Source organism: Aquarana catesbeiana, linkage group LG10 (assembly GCF_042186555.1).
Source record: "Aquarana catesbeiana isolate 2022-GZ linkage group LG10, ASM4218655v1, whole genome shotgun sequence".
NCBI classification, from domain to species: Eukaryota; Metazoa; Chordata; class Amphibia; order Anura; family Ranidae; genus Aquarana; species Aquarana catesbeiana.
Window position 1 is genome coordinate 223,489,546 of NC_133333.1, and position 19,694 is coordinate 223,509,239.

The 19,694-nt window shown below is 45.5% G+C and overlaps 1 protein-coding gene across 4 annotated transcripts in view; it reads left to right on the forward strand.

Moving 5' to 3' along the window:
• KAZN (kazrin, periplakin interacting protein) overlaps positions 1–19,694 on the forward strand; it is an 879,961-nt gene that overhangs the window by 566,174 nt on the left and 294,093 nt on the right. For all 4 annotated transcript variants that reach the window (XM_073603357.1, XM_073603355.1, XM_073603353.1 and 1 more), the window contains exon 3: positions 15,600–15,780. In XM_073603357.1, coding sequence (XP_073459458.1) covers positions 15,600–15,780 — 181 coding nt within the window. The remainder of the gene's footprint in view (positions 1–15,599; positions 15,781–19,694) is intronic.

Genomic DNA, 19,694 nt, shown 5'->3' on the forward strand with positions numbered 1-19,694 from the left:
CGCATCAAAGTCGGACCAAAGTAGTATAGGGACTACTTTGAAGTCGCACAGATATGAATGGTTATGATTGGCAATCGTGGGGTACGACTCTGATGTCTAAAGTCGCAGGAAAAGTCGCACAAGTGTGAAAGGGGCCTTAGCAGCAGCAGCAAAGACAAGACCCGCTGCCCGGGTCCAAACACTTATCATTGCAATGCAGTGAAAACTGAGCTTGGTTGCTACTGATAAGTGCTGCTGATCAGTTTTTGATGACTCAGCGATTTTATTTTGTACAAGTGTACTGGCGGCTGCCAACTGGAGTTCTAGTTTAAACAGCATTACAAGTTATTAACACGATCACAATGGTATTTCTTTACAACTATTACACATGACATCATCCTGTCAGAATGTGTTGCAGCTTCTCTGCCAAATGAATCATCAGCATACACAGATGTCACATGCTAATGTTCCCGAGAACTTGAATGACTTGCGTCCTACCGGAGTGTGCGCCGTGCAGGGGAGAAGGCGATCGGCCAGCAAGGAGTTCCTCCGCTATAAGGACCTGTTTAGATCCACGCTTGTATGTAGAGATAGGCAGGTGCGTCATGATGCGTCATTGTGCGTTTCCTTTGTGCGTTGGCATGCGTTATTAATGCACATTGCTGCAGGTTTCCAATGCGTATTTGAACTTAAGTGGTGTTCCGGCCGCAATTATACTTTTTAAATAAAAATACCCCTATAATACACAAGCTTAATGTATTCTAGTAAAGTTAGTCTGTAAACTAAGGTCTGTTTTGTTAGTTTATAGCAGTAGTTTGTTATTTTATAAACTTACAGCAGGCTGTGGCCATCTTAAGTGTGGGCATCTGAAGCCAGACTGTATTTCTTCCTGGATCTCATCCTTGCAGATCTCGCACATGCTCAGTGCAGCACAAGCAGTGTAATAGGTTTCAGGTCAGGTTTCCATAGCAACGGCAGTGTCAGAGGAAGTTGCCGCCCCTTCCCAGAAGGCATTGCTAACAGGAAATGATGTGATGGGCCGCGGCCAGGGAGGAGGAAGTGAAAAATGAATACAGCAGATATACAGTAGGTGCTGAGAAAATTTTTTTTTAAATATCCAATTTGTTTACAGTGCACAGTTTAGTGAGGGATGCTGAAGAGTTGTAAAAGTGGGTGGAACTCAACTTTAGGATTCGGGGTGGATAGAGTTAACGTGGTTGTAAAGCCATCCATATACCCAGTGAAGTGACGGGTCTTAGATGATACACAGAGAATAAACGAATCCTCCTAAATAAGTTGTACCTGTTTATCTTCGGCTGTCTGTCCTGTACATCCATTCAAAGTCCAGAATTTATATAGGACCTTTCAACCCTGGAAAGCTGGGGGCGGGGAGCGGAAATTACACTCTGTAGAGGAGGGATCTCAAACTGGCGGCCCTCCAGCTGTTGCGAAACTACAAGTCCCATCATGCCTCTGCCTGTGGGAGTCATGCTTGTAACGGTCAGCCTTGCAATGCATCATGGGACTTGTAGTTTCGCAACAGCTGGAGGGCCGCCAGTTTGAGACCCCTGCAGTGTAGAGCTTAGGGAGGGGATCTCTAATGCCGTGTACACACGGGCGGACTTTTCGACAGCAAAGGTCCGACGGAACGAATCCGCCGGACAATCCGACCGTGTGTGGACTTCATTGGACGTTTGCTGTTGAAAAATCAGATGGGCTTTAGATTTTGAACATGTTTCAAATCTGTCCGACGGACTCGAGTCCGATCGAAAAATCCGTTCATCTGTATGCTAGTCCGACGCACAAAAAAACGACGCTAGGGCAGCTATTGGCTACTGGCTATCAACTTCCTTATTCTGGTCCCTTCATACGTCATCACGCTTAAACCAACGGACTTTTGAATGGACTTTAGGAATTTCTAACGGACTTTAGTCCGTTTGTGTGTGGGCAAGTCCGGTCGTTCGAAAGTCCGTATTAATTCCGTCAAAAGTCCGTCAGACCTTTGATGCTGAAAAGTCCACCCGTGTGTACACGCCATAAGAACTGATGGGAAGAAAGGGACACACACCCCTTCACACAGAACACAGGAACAGAGCTGAGGCCGTCAATCACAGGCTGTGTGCTGGAGGTCCCTCTCCTGTTACCTTTTTTTTTCTCTTGGTGTCAGGAAAACTTGTCAGAAGTGACTCATGCAGATAGCAGAGGAATGAGGCAGCAGAGAGAAATTACACTTTGTGCTTTGGATGGAGACAAGTACACACTCTAGGCCAGTGGTTCTCACCTCCGGTCCTCAGGACCCACTAACAGGCCAGGTTTGCAAGATAACTGAAATACATCACAGGTGATATCATTTGTTGCTCAGTAATTGCAGTATTCTAGTCTGCATCTCCCCAAGGTAATACTTAAAATCTGGCCTGTTAGTGGGTCCTGAGGACCGGAGTTGAGAACCACTGATGTAGAGGGATGTGCTTTGTTCATATTTCATGTCTGAGGTTTACAACCACTTTAACATCCATGGACCAAGGCTTGGTAAAGCAGAACTAAAGTTACCCTGTCACTAAATACAAGCAGGCAGGCCCTTTATTGCAGAAGACACATGCAATGTCTCTTCTGTAATAAAATACATCTACTTACCTGCTCGCAGTGTTCGGCATGTAAACTGAGCCACGCATACGCAGCTCAGCGTACTTCAGCGGCGTGGCCCCTGTGTGCCGGGATGACTGACTCCTGTGCAGCAGTGATGTCATCCTGCGCCAGCCAATGGAGACGGTTGAAGACTAGCACCCAGAAGAAGATGCCGGTGCCAGCGAGCGATGAGGACCATTAAAGGAAAGGTAAGTAAAGCTCTGATTGAATACATGTTGCCAGCATGTTGCATGTTATATGCAGTGCCCTGAAAAAGTATTCATACCCCTTGAAATTTTCCACCTTTTGTCATGTTACAACCAAAACCGTAAATGTATTTTATTGGGATTTTATGTGATAGACCAACACAAAGTGGCACATAATTGTGAAGTGGAAGGAAAATGTTAAACGGTTTTCAATATTTTTTACAAATAAATATGTGAAAAGTGTGGGGTACATTTGTATTCAGCCCCCCGGAGTCAATACTTTGTAGAACCTCCTTTCGCTGCAATTACAGCTGCAAGTCTTTTTGGGGATGTCTCTACCAGCTTTGCACATCTAGAGAGTGACATTTTTGCCCATTCTTCTTTGCAAAATATCTCAAGTTCCATCAGATTGGATGGAGAGCGTCTGTGAACAGCAATTTTTAAGTCTTGCCACAGATTCTCAATTGGATTTAGGTCTGGACTTTGACTGGACCATTCTAACACATGAATATGCTTTGATCTAAACCATTCCATTGTAGCTCTAGCTGTATGTTTAGGGTCGTTGTCCTGCTGGGAGGTGAACCTCCTCCTAGAGTTGCCACCTCATCCCTTTAAACCCGAACACCTTTAAATTACACAGGTTCTGGGGCTAATTAAATGCAGATAAGGCACCAAGTGAGTTTAATTACCACCTTAATCAGCCACAGAACCTGTGTAATTAATATGTGTTTGGGTTTAAAGGGATGAGGTGGCAACCAAACCTCCTCCCCAGTCTTAAGTCTTTTTCAGGCTCTAATGCCCTGTACACACGAGCAGTTTTGCCCTCGGAATAAACTCTGAAGGTTTTTACTATGGAGTTCCGACAGAATTTCGCTCAAGCTGTCTTGCATACACACAATCACACTAAAGTCCGACTGTCCAGAACACGGTGATGTACAACACGTAAAACAGGACTAGAAAATGGAAGTTCAATAGCCAGTAGCCAATAGCTTTCGTCTCGTACTTGCTTCAGAGCAGGCGTCTTTTTTTGTGCGTCGGAACAGCATACAGACGAGCATTTTTTCCGATAGTAATTTGTTCCATCGGAAATATTTAGAACATGTTCTCTATCTAAGTCCATCTGAATTTTCGACAGAAAAAGTCCGATGAGGCCTACACACGGTCGGAATATACGTTGAAAAGCTCCCATCGGACTCTTTCTGACGGAAATTTCGCTCGTGTCTACGCGGCATAACAGGTTTTCTTCTAAGATTCCCCTGTATTTGGCTTCATTCATCTTCCCATCAACTCTGACCAGCTTCCCTGTCCCTGCTGAAGAAAAGCATCCCTACAACATGATGCTGTCACCACCATGTTTCACAGTGTGGATGGTGTGTTCAGGGTGATGTGCAGTGTTCGTTTTCCACCATACATAGCGTTTTGCTTTTAGGTCAAAAAGTTCAATTTTGGTCTCATCTGACCAGAGCACCTTCCACATGTTTGCTGTGTCCCCCACATGGCTTCTCACAAACTGCAAACAGGACTTCTTATGGCTTTCTTTCAACAATGGCTTTCTTCTTGCCACTCTTCCATAAAGGCCAGATTTGTGGAGAGCACGACTAATAGTTGTCCTGTGGACAGATTCTCCCACCTGAGCTGTGGATCTCTGCAGCTCCTCCGGAGTTACCATGGGCCTCTTGGCTGCTTCTCTAAATAATGCTCTTTGCCCGGGCTGTCAGTTTAGGTGGACGGCCATGTCTTGGTAGGTTTGCAGACTGTCTGGTGTGTTCCTTGGCCTTCATGATTCTGTTTGTTCACTAAGGTTCAATAACAAACCTCTGAGGGCTTCACAGAACAGCTGTATTTATACTGAGATTAAATTACACACAGGTGGACACTATTTACTAATTAGGTGACTTCTGAAGGCAATTGGTTCCACTAGATTGCAGTTAGGGGTATCGGAGTAAAGGGGGCTGAATACAAATGCACACCACACTTTTATCATTTATCATTTTTCTTCCACTTCACAATTATGTGCCACTTTGTGTTGGTCCATCACATAAAATCCCAATAAAATACATTTACGTTTTTGGCTGTAACATGACAAAATGTGGAAAATTTCAAGGGGGATGAATACTTTTTCAAGGCACTGTATGTTTTGCTGCAGTGCTATGGACTTCTCTGTAGAAAAAAAAGGGACATGTTATATTTTTCAAAACAAGCTCCAGTGCAGAGACGGGACTTGGCACTGTTTTTATTATAGGGAACCTGGACATCTTAGTGCGGCTTAGTTGGTTCTGCCAGCTCACGATCATTACTAGAGCGTTGACAGCTCGGTCTCTTTGTTGGGAGAGAATCAGTGAGAATATTCTCAGCTCAGAAACCTCTTCCGCCCATGGATCCATAAGTGCGGTATGTAGGCATTAAAACCCACCATCTTTGCTGCCGCACATTTGTATTACATGTGCAGCAAGAGGGTAAAGGAGAATGTGTTCTCGGTATGATTTGGTTGAGCTGCCAAAATTCATTAAAAAGCCCAACTCCGGGCAAAAAAAAGTTTTCCATGCACTGAGGCTGTGCCCACACTGCATGGGTCAACTGCTCATTTGTGTCTAGGGGATTGAAGAAAGCTTATACTCACCCAATCCTCCACTCTACCTGCAAACAGTTTTCCCCCCGTGATCCAGCAGTGGACTGTTCCTGAGGTCCTCACGTCCAGAGCAGGTCTATGGGCTTGATGACATTAGTAACAGTCTACCGCACAAGACTGCTGGGACCGTGGGGGGGGGGGGCAGGAGCCACAGGAACCAGTCTTGTGTGGGGAGGATCGGAGAATTAGGTAGGTATATATTTGCTCTCCAATCCCCTAGACCTGGGGGTCTCCAAACTTTCTGAACAAAGAGCCAGTTTACTGTCCTTGAGGCTTTAGAGGGGCCATACTGTGGTCAGTGGGAAGAAAACACTATGGTGTTGGTGAGAGTAAACAGTGCCCCAGTATTGGTTTTAGTAGAAGGAATAGTTCCATATTGTCGGTATCAGTGGAAGGAATGGTGCCCTACTGTTTATATTCAAAGTAGGAATGGTGTCCCATCATTGGTGTCTATGAGAGAAATGGTACCCCATCATTGGTGTCTGTGGGAGGAATGGTGCCCCATCATTGGTGTCTGTGGGAAGAATGGTGCCCCATCATTGGTGTCTGTGGGAAGAATGGTGCCCCATCATTGGTGTCTGTGGGAAGAATGGTGCCCCATCATTGGTGTCTGTGGGAAGAATGGTGCCACATCATTGGTGTCTGTGGGAGGAATGGTGCCCCATCATTGGTGTCTGTGGGAGGAATGGTGCCCCATTATTGGTGTCTGTGGGAGGAATGGTGCCCCAACATTGGTATCTGTGGGAGAAATGGTGTCCCATCATTGGTGTCTCTGGAAGGAATGGTGCCCCATCATTGGTGTCTGTGGGAGGAATGGTACCCCATCATTGGTGTCTGTGGGAGGAATGGTGCCCCATTATTGGTGTCTGTGGGAGGAATGGTGCCCCATTATTGGTGTCTGTGGGAGGAATGGTGCCCCATTATTGGTGTCTGTGGGAGGAATGGTGCCCCAACATTGGTATCTGTGGGAGGAATGGTGTCCCATCATTGGTGTCTGTGGAAGGAATGGTGCCCCATCATTGGTGTCTGTGGGAGAAATAGTGCCCCATTATTGGCGTTAGTGGATTGCATGGTGCCCCATAGGCTGGATAACGGCAAACAAATGGCCAAATCCAGCCTGTGAACCGCAGTTTGGAGACTATTGCCCTAGACAAAAACGAGCTTTTGACCTGTGCAGTGCGGGCACAGCCCACTGCATGGGAAAACTTTTTTTTTGCACTGAGTTGGGCTTTAAAATTGATAAACTATACCAGATTACATTTTTTACCAGATATTGCTTTCCAAGATAAATTTCCCCAGATAAATTATAATGAGAGGGTGCTGTTCCAATTTGGCTCATAGTTGTTAACTCTGGAGATGGTGGGATGTTTCCTGCGGTGTCCATAGACTCCCTCTCAATCAGTCTCTTCACAACCTTTTTAACAAAGAGGTTCCGTATCAGGGAACTCCTTCAAATATCCTATAGGATATCTGTGCTAAAACATATAAATTACAAATGAGCAGTCGCTTAAGCAATCTGTGACACTAGATGCAAGAATTATGATAAATATATGAAGCAGCACTTAAAAATTGAGCTCAATATTGTGAAAACACAAAAATAAATCAATATAATGACATCAAACTTATTAGGTGAAAAAATGTGCATAAAGAAATCACACCAAATATGTATGTCCATAAGAGCCCATGCACAAGGGCTCCTTCTTCTCCCCTGACCACCAGTGTAGGGAGGCACTTCTTTACTGACCACCAATGTAAGAGAGTACTTCTCCCACTGACCACCAATGTAAGAAAGGCCTTCTTCCATTGACCACCAATGAAAAAGGGTCCTTCTCCCACTGACCACCAATGCAAGAAAGTCTTTCTCCCACTGACTACCAATGTAAGATTTTTTTTTCCCTTTGGCCACCAATGTAAGAGGGTCCTTCTTCCACTGACCACCAATGTAAGAAGATCCTTCTCCCACTGACCACCAATGAAAAAGGGTCATTCTCCCACTGACCAACAATACAAGAAAGTCTTTCTCCCACTGACTACCAATGTAAGGTTTTTTTTCACTTTGACCACCAATGGAAGAGGGTCCTTCTCCCACTGACCACTAATGTAAGGGGTAGTTTCTTGACCACCATGTAAGAAAGACCATCTTCCACTGATCATCAATATAATAGGGTCCTTCTCCCATTGACCACCAATGAAAGATGGCCCTTCTCCCACTGACCACCAATGTAAGAGGGTCCTTTTTCCATTGAGCACCAATGTAAGAAAGGCCTTCTTCCACTGACTACCAATGTAATGCCTTTTTTCTCCTTTGACCACCAATGAAAGAAGGTCCTTCTGCCACTGACCACCAATGAAAGAGCGTCCTTCTCCCACTGACCACCAATGAAAGAGGGTCCTTCTCCCACTGACTACCAATGTAATGCCGCGTACACACGACCGGACTCTCCGTCAAAATAGACTCTGACGGTCTTTCCGACGGAGTTCCACAGAGTTCCGCTGAAATGGACTTGCCTACACACGATCACACCAAAGTCCGATAGTTTAGAACGCGATGACGTACGATGGGACTAGAAAAAGGAAGTTCAATAGCCAGTAGCCAATAGCTGCCTTTGCGTTGTTTTTGGTCCATCGGAATAGCATACAGACGAGCGGTTTTCCCTATAGGAACTGACTCCGTCGTAAAGTTTTGAAACATGTTCTATTTCTAGGTCCGTCAGAATTTTAGAAAGAAAAAGTCAGATGAAGCCCACACATGATTGGAATGTTTCCATCGGACCTTTATTGCCGGAAAGTCCGGTCGTGTGTACGCGGCATAAGAGAGTCCTTCTCCCACGGACCACCAATGTAAGAAAGGCCATCTTCCAATGAATACCAATGTAAGGGTTTTTTTTCCTCTTTGACCCCCAATGGAAGAGGGTCCTTCTTCCACTGACCACCAATGTAAGAGGGTCCTTCTCCCACTGGCCATCAATGTAAGAGAGTTCTTCTCCCACCGACCATCAATGTAAGAGAGTTCTTCTCCCACCGACCATCAATGTAAGAGAGTTCTTCTCCCACCGACCATCAATGTAAGAGAGTTCTTCTCCCACCGACCATCAATGTAAGAGAGTTCTTCTCCCACCGACCATCAATGTAAGAGGGGCCTTCTTTCACTGACCATCAATATGAGGGAACATCACAATTTTAATGGTCTTTGTTCTTTTCCTGCAGATAATTTTCATTTTTTTAATTTCAATATTATTTTGTTGTATAGAACAGTTGTGGGTGTCGGATATGCTAAGTTCCCCGCTTTTCTTTAATTTATTCTTATATATCAACTTACTGTCCATAATAATGTTCAATCAATATACGCTTATTGCGATTTTTTTTTTTTACCAAAAATATGTAGAAGAATACATATCGGCCTAAACTGAGGAAAAAAATTGGAATATTTATTATAGCAAAAATTAATAAATGTGTTTTTTTTTTTTTTCAAAATTGTCGCTCTTTTTTTGTTTATAGCGCAAAAAATAAAAAACGCAGAGGTGATCAAATACCACCAAAAGAAAGCTCTATTTCCACGTACACACGATCGGACTTCTCGCCGGAAAAAGACATGACGGCTTTTCCGACGGGATTCCGCTCAAGTTTGCCTTGCATACGCACGATCACGCAAAAGTTCGCTGAACTTACGACTGTCAAGAACGCAGTGACGTACAACACTATACGACGAGCCGAGAAGTTCAATGCTTCCCAGCATGCGTCAAATTGTTTGCAAGCATGCGTAGGAATTTTGCGCGTCGGAATTGCCACAGACGATCGCATTTTCGGATAAGAACTTTTCCCGACCGAAAAAATTGAGAACCTGCTCTCAATCTTTTGCTGGCTGGAATTTGGCCAGCAAAAGTCCGATGGAGCATACACACGGTCGCATTTTCCGATGAAAAACTCTCATTGGTCCTTTGCGGGCCGACATTCCGATCGTGTGTACGCAGAGGTGATCAAATACCACCAAAAGAAAGCTCTATTTTTGGGGGGGGAGAAAAAATTATCAAAATTTAATTTGTGTACAGTGTCGCATGAACGTGCAATTGTCATTCAAAGTGTGACAGCGCTGAAAGCTGAAAATTGGCCTGGGCAGCAAGGGGGTTAAAATTGCCCTGTATTGAGGTGGTTAACTTGTAAGCAACAAATGTCAAAAAGAGGCTTAGGCGTGAAAGGGTTAAAAACTATTACAGGTTATCAGTTTAAAGCCTAAGTGCAGCCAAAAACACATAGATCAGCATAAGGGACATAAATGATAGTTACTACTGTATGTCCCTTGTGCTGATTCGTCTTCTTTTAGTAGTGATCCATTAGGACCTCCTCCATGCTTCAGGGATATGCAATTAGCAGACCTCCAGCTGTTGCAGAACTACAAGTCCCATGAGGCATAGCAAGACTCTGACAGCCACAAGCATGACACCCAGAGGCAGAGGCATGATGGGGCTTGTAGTTTTGCAACAGCTGGAGGTCCGCTAATTGTATATCCCTGCTATATGTGATTCTATATTTGAATTAAGCGGTTGCATCACACAAAATCCCCCCGAGATCTATTACCAAATACACATACAGTATAATTATGCAGTGCTATTTGCCATTGCACACCATCTCAGTGATGAACTTCAATGAACTGACATTGTTTTCTGCTACATATCAATATTGTGACATAAAAGACACAATGTGAATACAAATATTTCCAAAACAAACAATGATCCCTTTTGGTGAATCTCCCCCATAAATAATGGTGTGAACAGGCACTCCTAAGAATGTGTATATAGTCACATCAGGACCCAACCGATTAAATCACATTCCTCTTTCCACTGCAAACACATATAATCGCACTGCAAGCACACTAAAAATACGCAGCGCATGCAGAGATTGTGGAACCCTTAGAGCCCTTTCACACTGGGGCGGGGTTGGCGTCGGCGGTAAAACGCCACTATTATTAGCGGCGTTTTACCGTCGGTATTCGGCCGCTAGCGGGGCGGTTTTACCAACCGCTAGCGGCCGAGAAAGGGTTAAATACCACCGCAAAGCGCCTCTGCAGAGGCGCTTTGCCGGCGGTATAGCCGCGCCGTCCCATTGATTTCAATGGGCAGGAGCGGTAAAGGAGCGGTATACACTCCGCTCCTTCACCGCTCCGAAGATGCTGCTAGCAGGACTTTTTTTTACCGTCCTGCCAGCGCATCGCTCCAGTGTGCAAGCCCTCGGGGCTTTCACACTGGAATGAAAGCAGCGGCAGTTTCGGGTCGGTTTGCAGATGCTATTATTAGCGCAATAGCGCCTGCAAACCGCCCCAGTGTGAAAGGGCTCTTAGGGCCCTTTCACACTGGTTCGCTTAAAAATTAGAAACGCATAGTGCGTTTTTATCGCATTTTTACCACTTCATCTCCAGAAAGGTTGACCCCCCCCTTCATGACCAGGCCATTTTTTTGCGATAGGGCACTGCATTAATTTACATGACAATTGGGCGGTCGTGTGACGCTGTACACAAATCATATTTATGTCATTTTTTCCCCCACAAATAGAGCTTTCTTTTGGTGGTATTTGATCACCACTGTGGTTTTTATTTTTTTGCGCTATAAACAAAAAAAGAACGTCAATTTTGAAAAAAAAAAGCAATATTTTTTACTTTCTGCTATAGAACACATCCAATAAAAAAAAAAAATGTAAAAAAAAAACCAAATTTCTTCAACAGTTTAGGCCAATATGTATTCTGCTACATGTTTTTGGTAAAAATAATAATAATAATGTATCGGGTTTGTCTTATTATTTCCCTTGAAATAAATAAATAAAAACTTTTCTGTTAAAAATAAATAAATAATTCCAATAAGCGTATATTGATTGGTTTGCACAAAAGTTATAGCGTCTGCAAACTACGGGATAGATTTATGGAATTTTTATTTATTTTTTTACTAGCAGGACTGCGATATTTTGTGGTGGACAAATCAGACACTAAGAGCCCCTTTCACACTGACAGCGTGGGGGCGACGGCAATAAAGCGCCGCTAGTTTCATCGGCGCTTTACCGTTGGCAGCTATGACTTAGCACTGTTAAGTGTGAAACGCGTCAGCTCATTTGTCCCATTTTTTGCTGTGGCTTATATTTGTTGGACTTTTTACTAATAAAGGCTATATTCCGGAATGCGGCTGTCCAGAACTTCCTTTTTGCCTCATGTTACTGTTGTTTTAGAGGTGCTTTTCGGCCGCTAGCGGGGTGCTCTTAACCCCCACTAGCGGCTGAATAAAGGGTTCAAAGCGTTGCTGCTAAGGCGCTTTTCAGGTGCTTTGGCGCCGCTGCCCATTGATTTCAATGGGCAGGGCGCTTTAGGAGCGGTGTATACACCGCTCCTAAAGCGCCTTAAAGATGCTGCTTGTAGGACTTTTTTTGACATCCTGCCAGCGTAGCGCCCCAGTGCAGATTAGGCATTTTTCAGGAGCTTTACAGGCACTATTTTTAGCGCTAAAGCGCCTGAAAACACCTCCAGTGTGAAAGGGGTCTTAGTAACACTTTATTTGGGCACCAGTGAAACTAATACAGTGGAACCTCGGATTGCGAGTAACGCGGTTAACGAGCGTTTCGCAATACGGGCACTGTATTTTTAAAAATCGTAATTTGGTTTGTGAGTCTTGTCTCGCAAAACGAGAATGATTCAGGTCAAATCGTGTGCAGTACCGCGTTTGGCCTGAGGTGGGGGGTGCCGGAGCCGAGCGGTGCCGATCAGCGCTGTTGGAAATGCATGGAAAGGCCCGAGGACAGCTCAGCTGACCTTAGCAAACCTCGGGAACGGTGTTTTTATGAGGTTTGCCGAGGTCAGCCGAGGTGTCCTCGGGCCTTTCTGGCCGTTTTCGAGGCTCTCCGACGCCCCCCCCCCATCTCTGGCCGCATGCGGTATTGCATGCCATTGAAGTCAATGCAGAACAAATTATTTTCGGTTCCATTGACTTCAATGGGGAAACTCGCTTTGATATGCGAGTACTTTGGATTACGAGCATACTCCTGGAACGGATTATGCTAGTAATCCGAGGTTCCACTGTACAGTGATTAGTGCTAAAAATATGCACTGTCACTGTACTAATGACACTGGCAGGGAAGGGGTTAGCATCAGGGCGATCAAAGGGTTAAATGTGTTCCTAGGGAGTGCTTGCTAACTGTGGGGGAGCTGCATGTACTACCCTGTTTCCCCCAAAATAAGACCTAGCGTGATTGTCGGTGATGGCTGCAAAATAAGCCCCACTGCCCAAATAAGCCCTACCCTGTTTCCCTGAAAATAAGCCCTACAAGGACTTTAACTAGGGCTTATTTGGGGGGTAGGGCTTATATTGCAGCCATCACCGACAATCACACTAGGTCTTATTTTCAGGGAAACAGGGTATGGGAAGGCAGAGATGCGTGTTCTTGCTTAGCAGAAACACAGGATCATTACCTTTTCTACTAACAGAATGATGATCTGCCTTGTTTACATCGGCAGACCACAGGGGGGAGGGTGCAAACAAGTGGAACTTCCCCTTTTGGGTGAAGCCTCACTTTAATCTGCATCATAAATGCTTGCACAGTGCTTTCCGTGTATTTCATGTATTATTTTCTGTATGGAATGAATCTGGAATGCAGCAAAACGCATTTAAATGCACAAAAAAAAACGCACTGGAAGGCACATTGTCTTGAGATTTTTCAAGTGTGAAAATTTAAAAAAAGGAAAACTCACTGGAATGCATTATCAAAACCCATTAAAAAAACACAGGTGAGCCCCGGTTCACACTGATGTGACGCAGGAAATGCAGCGATTCCTGTGCGTTTCCCGCACTGCATAGCAATTCCTGCTGTGTTCCTTCAATCTGCTATGGGTGTCAATTAAATGTTAACGACACCCCAAAAGCAGCTTGCAAAACGGCAGTGCGTATGCCTGAACCGGGATCTCATTGGTCCGATTCCAGTGCGAACAAAATAAGCTGCCCACACCTTAAGCCTGGGTTCACACTAGCGCGATCTCAGAGATCGCATGTGATTCGCACCCGATCACATGCGATCTCTGAGCAATGCGAGTTCAGCCATACAGTTGTATGGCTGAATTACCATTGGATTCGCAAAGAACATAGCGCAGGGACTTGTTTTTACACCGCACTAGAATCGGATCGCATGGATGTTCTCACCTATGCAATCCCATTCCTGTGCAAGTTTGCACTGCGATCTATGAACTAAACTGGGGGTGTCAGTGTTAATGACACCTGCAGCGGTTCGCAGAAGGCAGTGTGAACTGCCTGCGGGAGAGGAGCGATGTGGGAACCGGTGCTGGAATCGCACTCGTGTGAACCCAGGCTTAGGGCCCTTTCACACTGATATGACGAACCAAAGATGCAGCATGCAGGACTTTTCAAAGCGCACCGCAGCAAAGTGGTGTGAAAAATTACATAGAATTTAAAGGGAAACATTTTTCCTGGAAAAATGTTTCCCTTTTAAATTCTATGAGATTTTTCACACAACTGCACTGCGGTGTGTTTTTTTAAAAGTCCTACACCAAAAGCTTCCCATTGAAATGAATGGAAATTGCGGCAAAATCGCAGTAAAAACGCACCCGTGATTTGGGTTGTTGGTGTGTTTTTGAGTCACATGTGCATTTTTCACTAAAAGATGCATAGGTGTGAACCAGGCCTTAACGACCCCCCCCCATGCAGGTCGCAAACGCAATGCGTTTTGGTGCAGAAAAACATTGCATGTTGCGCTTTCTTTAAATGCACAAGAAATCTCTGCAGCGGTGTAAGCTGGGCTCATTGAAATACATTCATTTCTCATGCACATGCGTTTATAATGCGTTTAAAGTTGTTCCTGATGCATGGGGTTTAATGAGCCCTTATCTGTGTCTCCTCCATAGGGGGGGGGCAGTGATGACATCACATAGGTGACCCCAGATCTGAGCTCCTGTAAGAATATGACCCCCCCATGTGAATTAATAATAATGGGGGGTGAATTAATAATGATGGGGGGTGTGAATTAATAATGATGGGGGTGGATTAATAATGGGGGGTGTGAATTAATAAGGGGGGACATTAATAATGGGGGGTGAATTAATAATGATGGGGGGTGAATTAATAAGGGGGGGTGAATTAATAATGGGGGGTGAATGAATGATGGGGGTGAATTAATAACGATGGGGGGGGGGGTGAATTAATAATGATGGGTGAATTAATAATGGGAGGTGAATTAATAACGATGCGGGTGAATTAATAATGGTAGGAGGTGAATTAATGATGATGGGGTGAATTAATAATGGGGGGTGAAAGAATAATGGGGGTGTGAATTAATAAGGGCGGGGTGAATTAATAAGGGAGGTAAATTAATAATGATGGGGGTGAATTAATAATGGGGGGGTGAATTAATAATGGGGGGTGAATTAATAACGATGGGGGTGAATTAATAATAATGGGGGGGTGTGAATTAATAAGGGGGGTGAATTAATAATAATAAGGGGGGGGTGAATTAATAATAATAAGGGGGGTGAATCAATAATAATAAGGGGGGGTGAATTAATAATAAGAAGGGGGGGGTGAATTAATAATAATAAGGGGGGGTGAATTAATAATAATGGGGGGGGGTGAATTAATAATAATAAGGGGGGGGGTGAATTAATAATAATAAGGGGGGGTGAATTGATAATAATAAGGGGGGGTGAATTGATAATAATAAGGGGGGGGGTGAATTAATAATAAGGGGGGGTGAATTAATAATAATAAGGGGGGGTGAATTAATAATAATGGGGGGGGGGTGATTGCAGACAACTCTGACATCCCAGTTTGGAGCTGAGATTTACAAGGGAAGAGCGGGCGAGACCAAGTCCATCCCGGGAGGGGGGGAGGCCGGCTGCAGCCCGGACAATGCCGCTGTTTATAAAGTCATATAATGCGGGATTACTGACACCTCCCGATTTATGATCCTCGCCCGGCCCGGTGTGGGGGTGGGATCGGATCCGGAGCGGCTGTGCTGGAGGGAGAAGGTGTCCGGGGGCAGAGCGGACCCCCCTCCGGGCGGAGTGGTAGGTTCCATTTAAAGAGTCGGTGTGGTGTGTGCCGTGTCCTCTGTAGAGCCGGCTGTGTGTGTCCTGCAGATCATCCCACCATGCGGCTCTGTGTCCTCTCCTGTCTCCGCAGGACAACATCCTCCAAATGATGGACGACAACAAGCAGCTGGCCCTCCGCATCGATGGGGCCATCCAGTCCGCCAGCCAGGAGGTCACCAACCTGCGTACCGAGCTGACCGCCACCAACCGGAGACTGGCCGAGATCAACAGCGGGGGGGAGAGCATGGAGAACAACCAGCACGGCACCACAGGTAAGGGGACACCTACCTACCTACCCACTCTATATACCTACCTACCCACCCTATATACCCACTCTATATACCCACCCACCCACCCACCCACCCATCCATATACATACATACCTACATATCCATATACCCACCCCCACTGAAACCCGGGGAACTGTGATACAAAACCTTCATCATCCCCATCAGTGTCCCCCCCCCCCCCCCCCCCCATCATCCCCTCCTCACTTCACTGTATGTGAGCAACTACAAATCATCATCCTTATCCTCATCTTCTTCATCCTCCTCATCATCCCTTCAACCCAGTGTCCCCCAACATCATCCTAACTTCACTGTATATAAGCCACATGGAGAGCAACTACAAATCATCCTCATCTTCCTCCTCCTTATCATCATTTACTTCCTCATCCTTACCTTCATCCTCATCATCCCCTCCATCAATGCCCCCCCTCCCACCCCCACACATCATCCCCATCCCAACTTCACTGATTGTGAGCCATATGGAGAGAGCAACTACAAATCATCATCATTATCCTCATCCTCTTCATTTTCTTCATTATCATTGTCATCCTTATCTTCATCATCCCTTCCATCATTGTCCCCCAACATCATCGCCTCCTAACGTCACTATATGTGACCCACATGGAGAGGGCAAGTACAAATCTCTGTCCTTCTCCTCATCTCCGTCCTTCTCCTCATCTCCGTCCTTCTCCTCATCTCCGTCCTTCTCCTCATCTCCGTCCTTCTCCTCATCTCCGTCCTTCTCCTCATCTCCGTCCTTCTCCTCATCTCCGTCCTTCTCCTCATCTCCGTCCTTCTCCTCATCTCCGTCCTTCTCCTCATCTCCGTCCTTCTCCTCATCTCCGTCCTTCTCCTCATCTCCGTCCTTCTCCTCATCTCCGTCCTTCTCCTCATCTCCGTCCTTCTCCTCATCTCCGTCCTTCTCCTCATCTCCGTCCTTCTCCTCATCTCCGTCCTTCTCCTCATCTCCGTCCTTCTCCTCATCTCCGTCCTTCTCCTCATCTCCGTCCTTCTCCTCATCTCCGTCCTTCTCCTCATCTCCGTCCTTCTCCTCATCTCCGTCCTTCTCCTCATCTCCGTCCTTCTCCTCATCTCCGTCCTTCAACATCATCCTCATCAATTCCTAACCTCACTGTATGTGAGCCACATGGAGGGAGCAACTACAAATCATCTTCATCCTTCTCCCCATCGTCCTTCTCATCCTGTCTATTGATATTACCACTTATCATCCTCATCACACCCCTGACTTTTAAGTTGGATAGAGAGAGCAACTACACTATCTCCTCCCCATCCTCGTTACCTTCATACTCATCATTACCATCTCATCCTCTTCACATCCTAACTTTACTTTATAGGAGCCACATGAAGAAAGAGGCTACACCACATCATCCTCATCAACTTTGCCATCTCAATCAGTGTTCCCCCATATCATCCTCATCACCTCCTAACTTTACTGTGTGTAAGCCATATGGAGAGAGCAACTACAATACTTCATACTCTTCATCATCCTCTCTCCATCAGTGTGTCCCCACATCATCCTCCTTGTCCCTTCCAGTACTATTACCCCCCCAACACTGCAATTCCATTCACTGATCTGCTGGAACTAACAATATAAGCTGTGTATAAACCACATGGCGGGAGCAGCTACACCGTACCATCCTCATCCTCACCCCCTTCATCATCATTCTCATCCCTTGCATTACGGTTACCCAATGCTATACTCTGGTCTGCTTGTATTAACCTTGCTGTGTGGGGCCCGGGGCCCCTTTCCTTTATACAATGGGTGAGCTGCTAATCGCAGTCTGTTCAGTTATAAGATGCATATTGTAAATGCACAGAGCTCCATCTCCCCGGATCATAAATATGATATAAACCTGGGGAGAGAAGTACCCGTGTGTACACAGCACTGTATACCCCACTTATTGGTGTGTTTGGGAATAGGTGCCCCAGAGGTTCTCTTACTGTTATGTATATCCAGGCTGGGCACCGAAGCTGACAATCCCCCCGGGGTGACTGACAGGAAAGTCAACAGCATCTCTGTCATTTGGATACATTTGTGGCTTCCTTAAGGACAAATAACACAGCTGTCTATTCTATGTGGTTTTATCCGGTGAATAGGATTGGAGGGGATTGCCAGAGGATATTCTTTATTTCTTTTATAAAAAAAGTAACTTAGGAGGAGTTTACTGTCACTCAGCAGCTACCTATACATTTGGTCTATATCTCCCCGAATTCACTACATTTACTGTTTGTGTGTGATCCAACAGCCCATCATTGGTGCCCCACATTACAATGCCATACACAGGGCTGTTGCTGGTTCTGACTTTGGTGTGTGTGTGAGAGCCACATGGAGGTGCAGCTACACCACATCTTCCTTATCTTCATTACTAGTCATCACCACCCCAAATTGTTGTGCCATAGACTGCTACTGTCCAGTGTGAGCCATGTGAGTGCACAGATACCCCACTTCATCACCATTAATGCAATTATCCTTGTTCACCACTTCATAATCCCTACACGGCCGTGTCATAGACTGCGACGAGTGTGCAGATACCCCACTTCACCACCATCAATGTAATTCTCTATGTTCATCACCACCTTCACTTCATAATACCTCCACCAGTGTTACCCCACACTGCTGTAGACTGCTACTGTCCAGTGTGGCCCACATGAGTGTGCAGATACCTCACTTCACCACAGCAATGTAATTTATCCTTGTCCATCACCACTTCATAATCCCTACACTGCCGTGTTATAGACTGCTACTGTCCAGTGTGAGCCACATGAGTGTGCAGATACTCAACTTCACCACCATCAATGTAACTATCCTTGTCCAACACCACCTTCATCACGTCCTATTTCCCCCTCCCACCAGTGTTATCCCACACTCGATGGTATAGACTGCTACTGTCCAGTGTGAGCCACATGAGTGTGCAGATATCCTACTTCACTACCATCAATGCAATTTTCCTTGTTCAACACCACCTTTGCCACTTCATAATCTCTCAATCAGTGTTACCCCATACTGCCATTCCATAGACTGTTATACTAAGCCACATGGGTGTGCAGATACCCCACTTCACCACCATCAATGTAATTATCCTTGTTCATCACCACCTTCATAATCACTCCACCAGTGTTACCTTACACTGCCGTGTCATAGACTACTACTGTCCAGTGTGAGCCACATGAGTGTGCAGATACACCACCATCAAAGTAATTATCCATGTTCAACACCACCTTCACCACTTCACAATCCCTCCACCAGTGTTACCCTACACTGCCGTTCCATAGACTGTGCTACTGTCCACCATCAATGTAATTACCCTTGTTCATCACCACCTTCATAATCCCTCCACAGTGTTACCCTACACTGCCATTCCATAGACTGTGCTACTGTCCAGTGTGAACCACATGTGTGCAGATACCCCACTTCACCACCATCAATGTAATTCTCCATGTTCAACACCACCTTCACCACTTCATAATCCGTGTTTACCTACTTTGCAGTGTGAGATACTGTGCTACTGTCCTGTGAGTGTCCTGCTACCTCACTTCACCACCGTCAATGTAATCATCCTTGTCCAACATCACCTTCACCACTTTACAATCCCTCCATCAATGTTCCTGTGCTTTGCCATGCTGTAGACACTGCTAACTTTTTATGCTGACTGTTGTGTGAGAGCCACATAGGGGTGTAGCTACACCACTTCCCCACCATTGCCTTTATTATCCTCCTCGATACTGCAATGAAATAGACTGTGCCGGTGTGTGTGTGTGTGTGTGTGTCACATGGGTTTGCAGCTACATCATCCTCCTCATCTTTATTATCCTCTTCACCCCTTCATCATCACCCTCCATCGGTGTCACCCACACTGCACCTCCATAGGCAGAGCTGC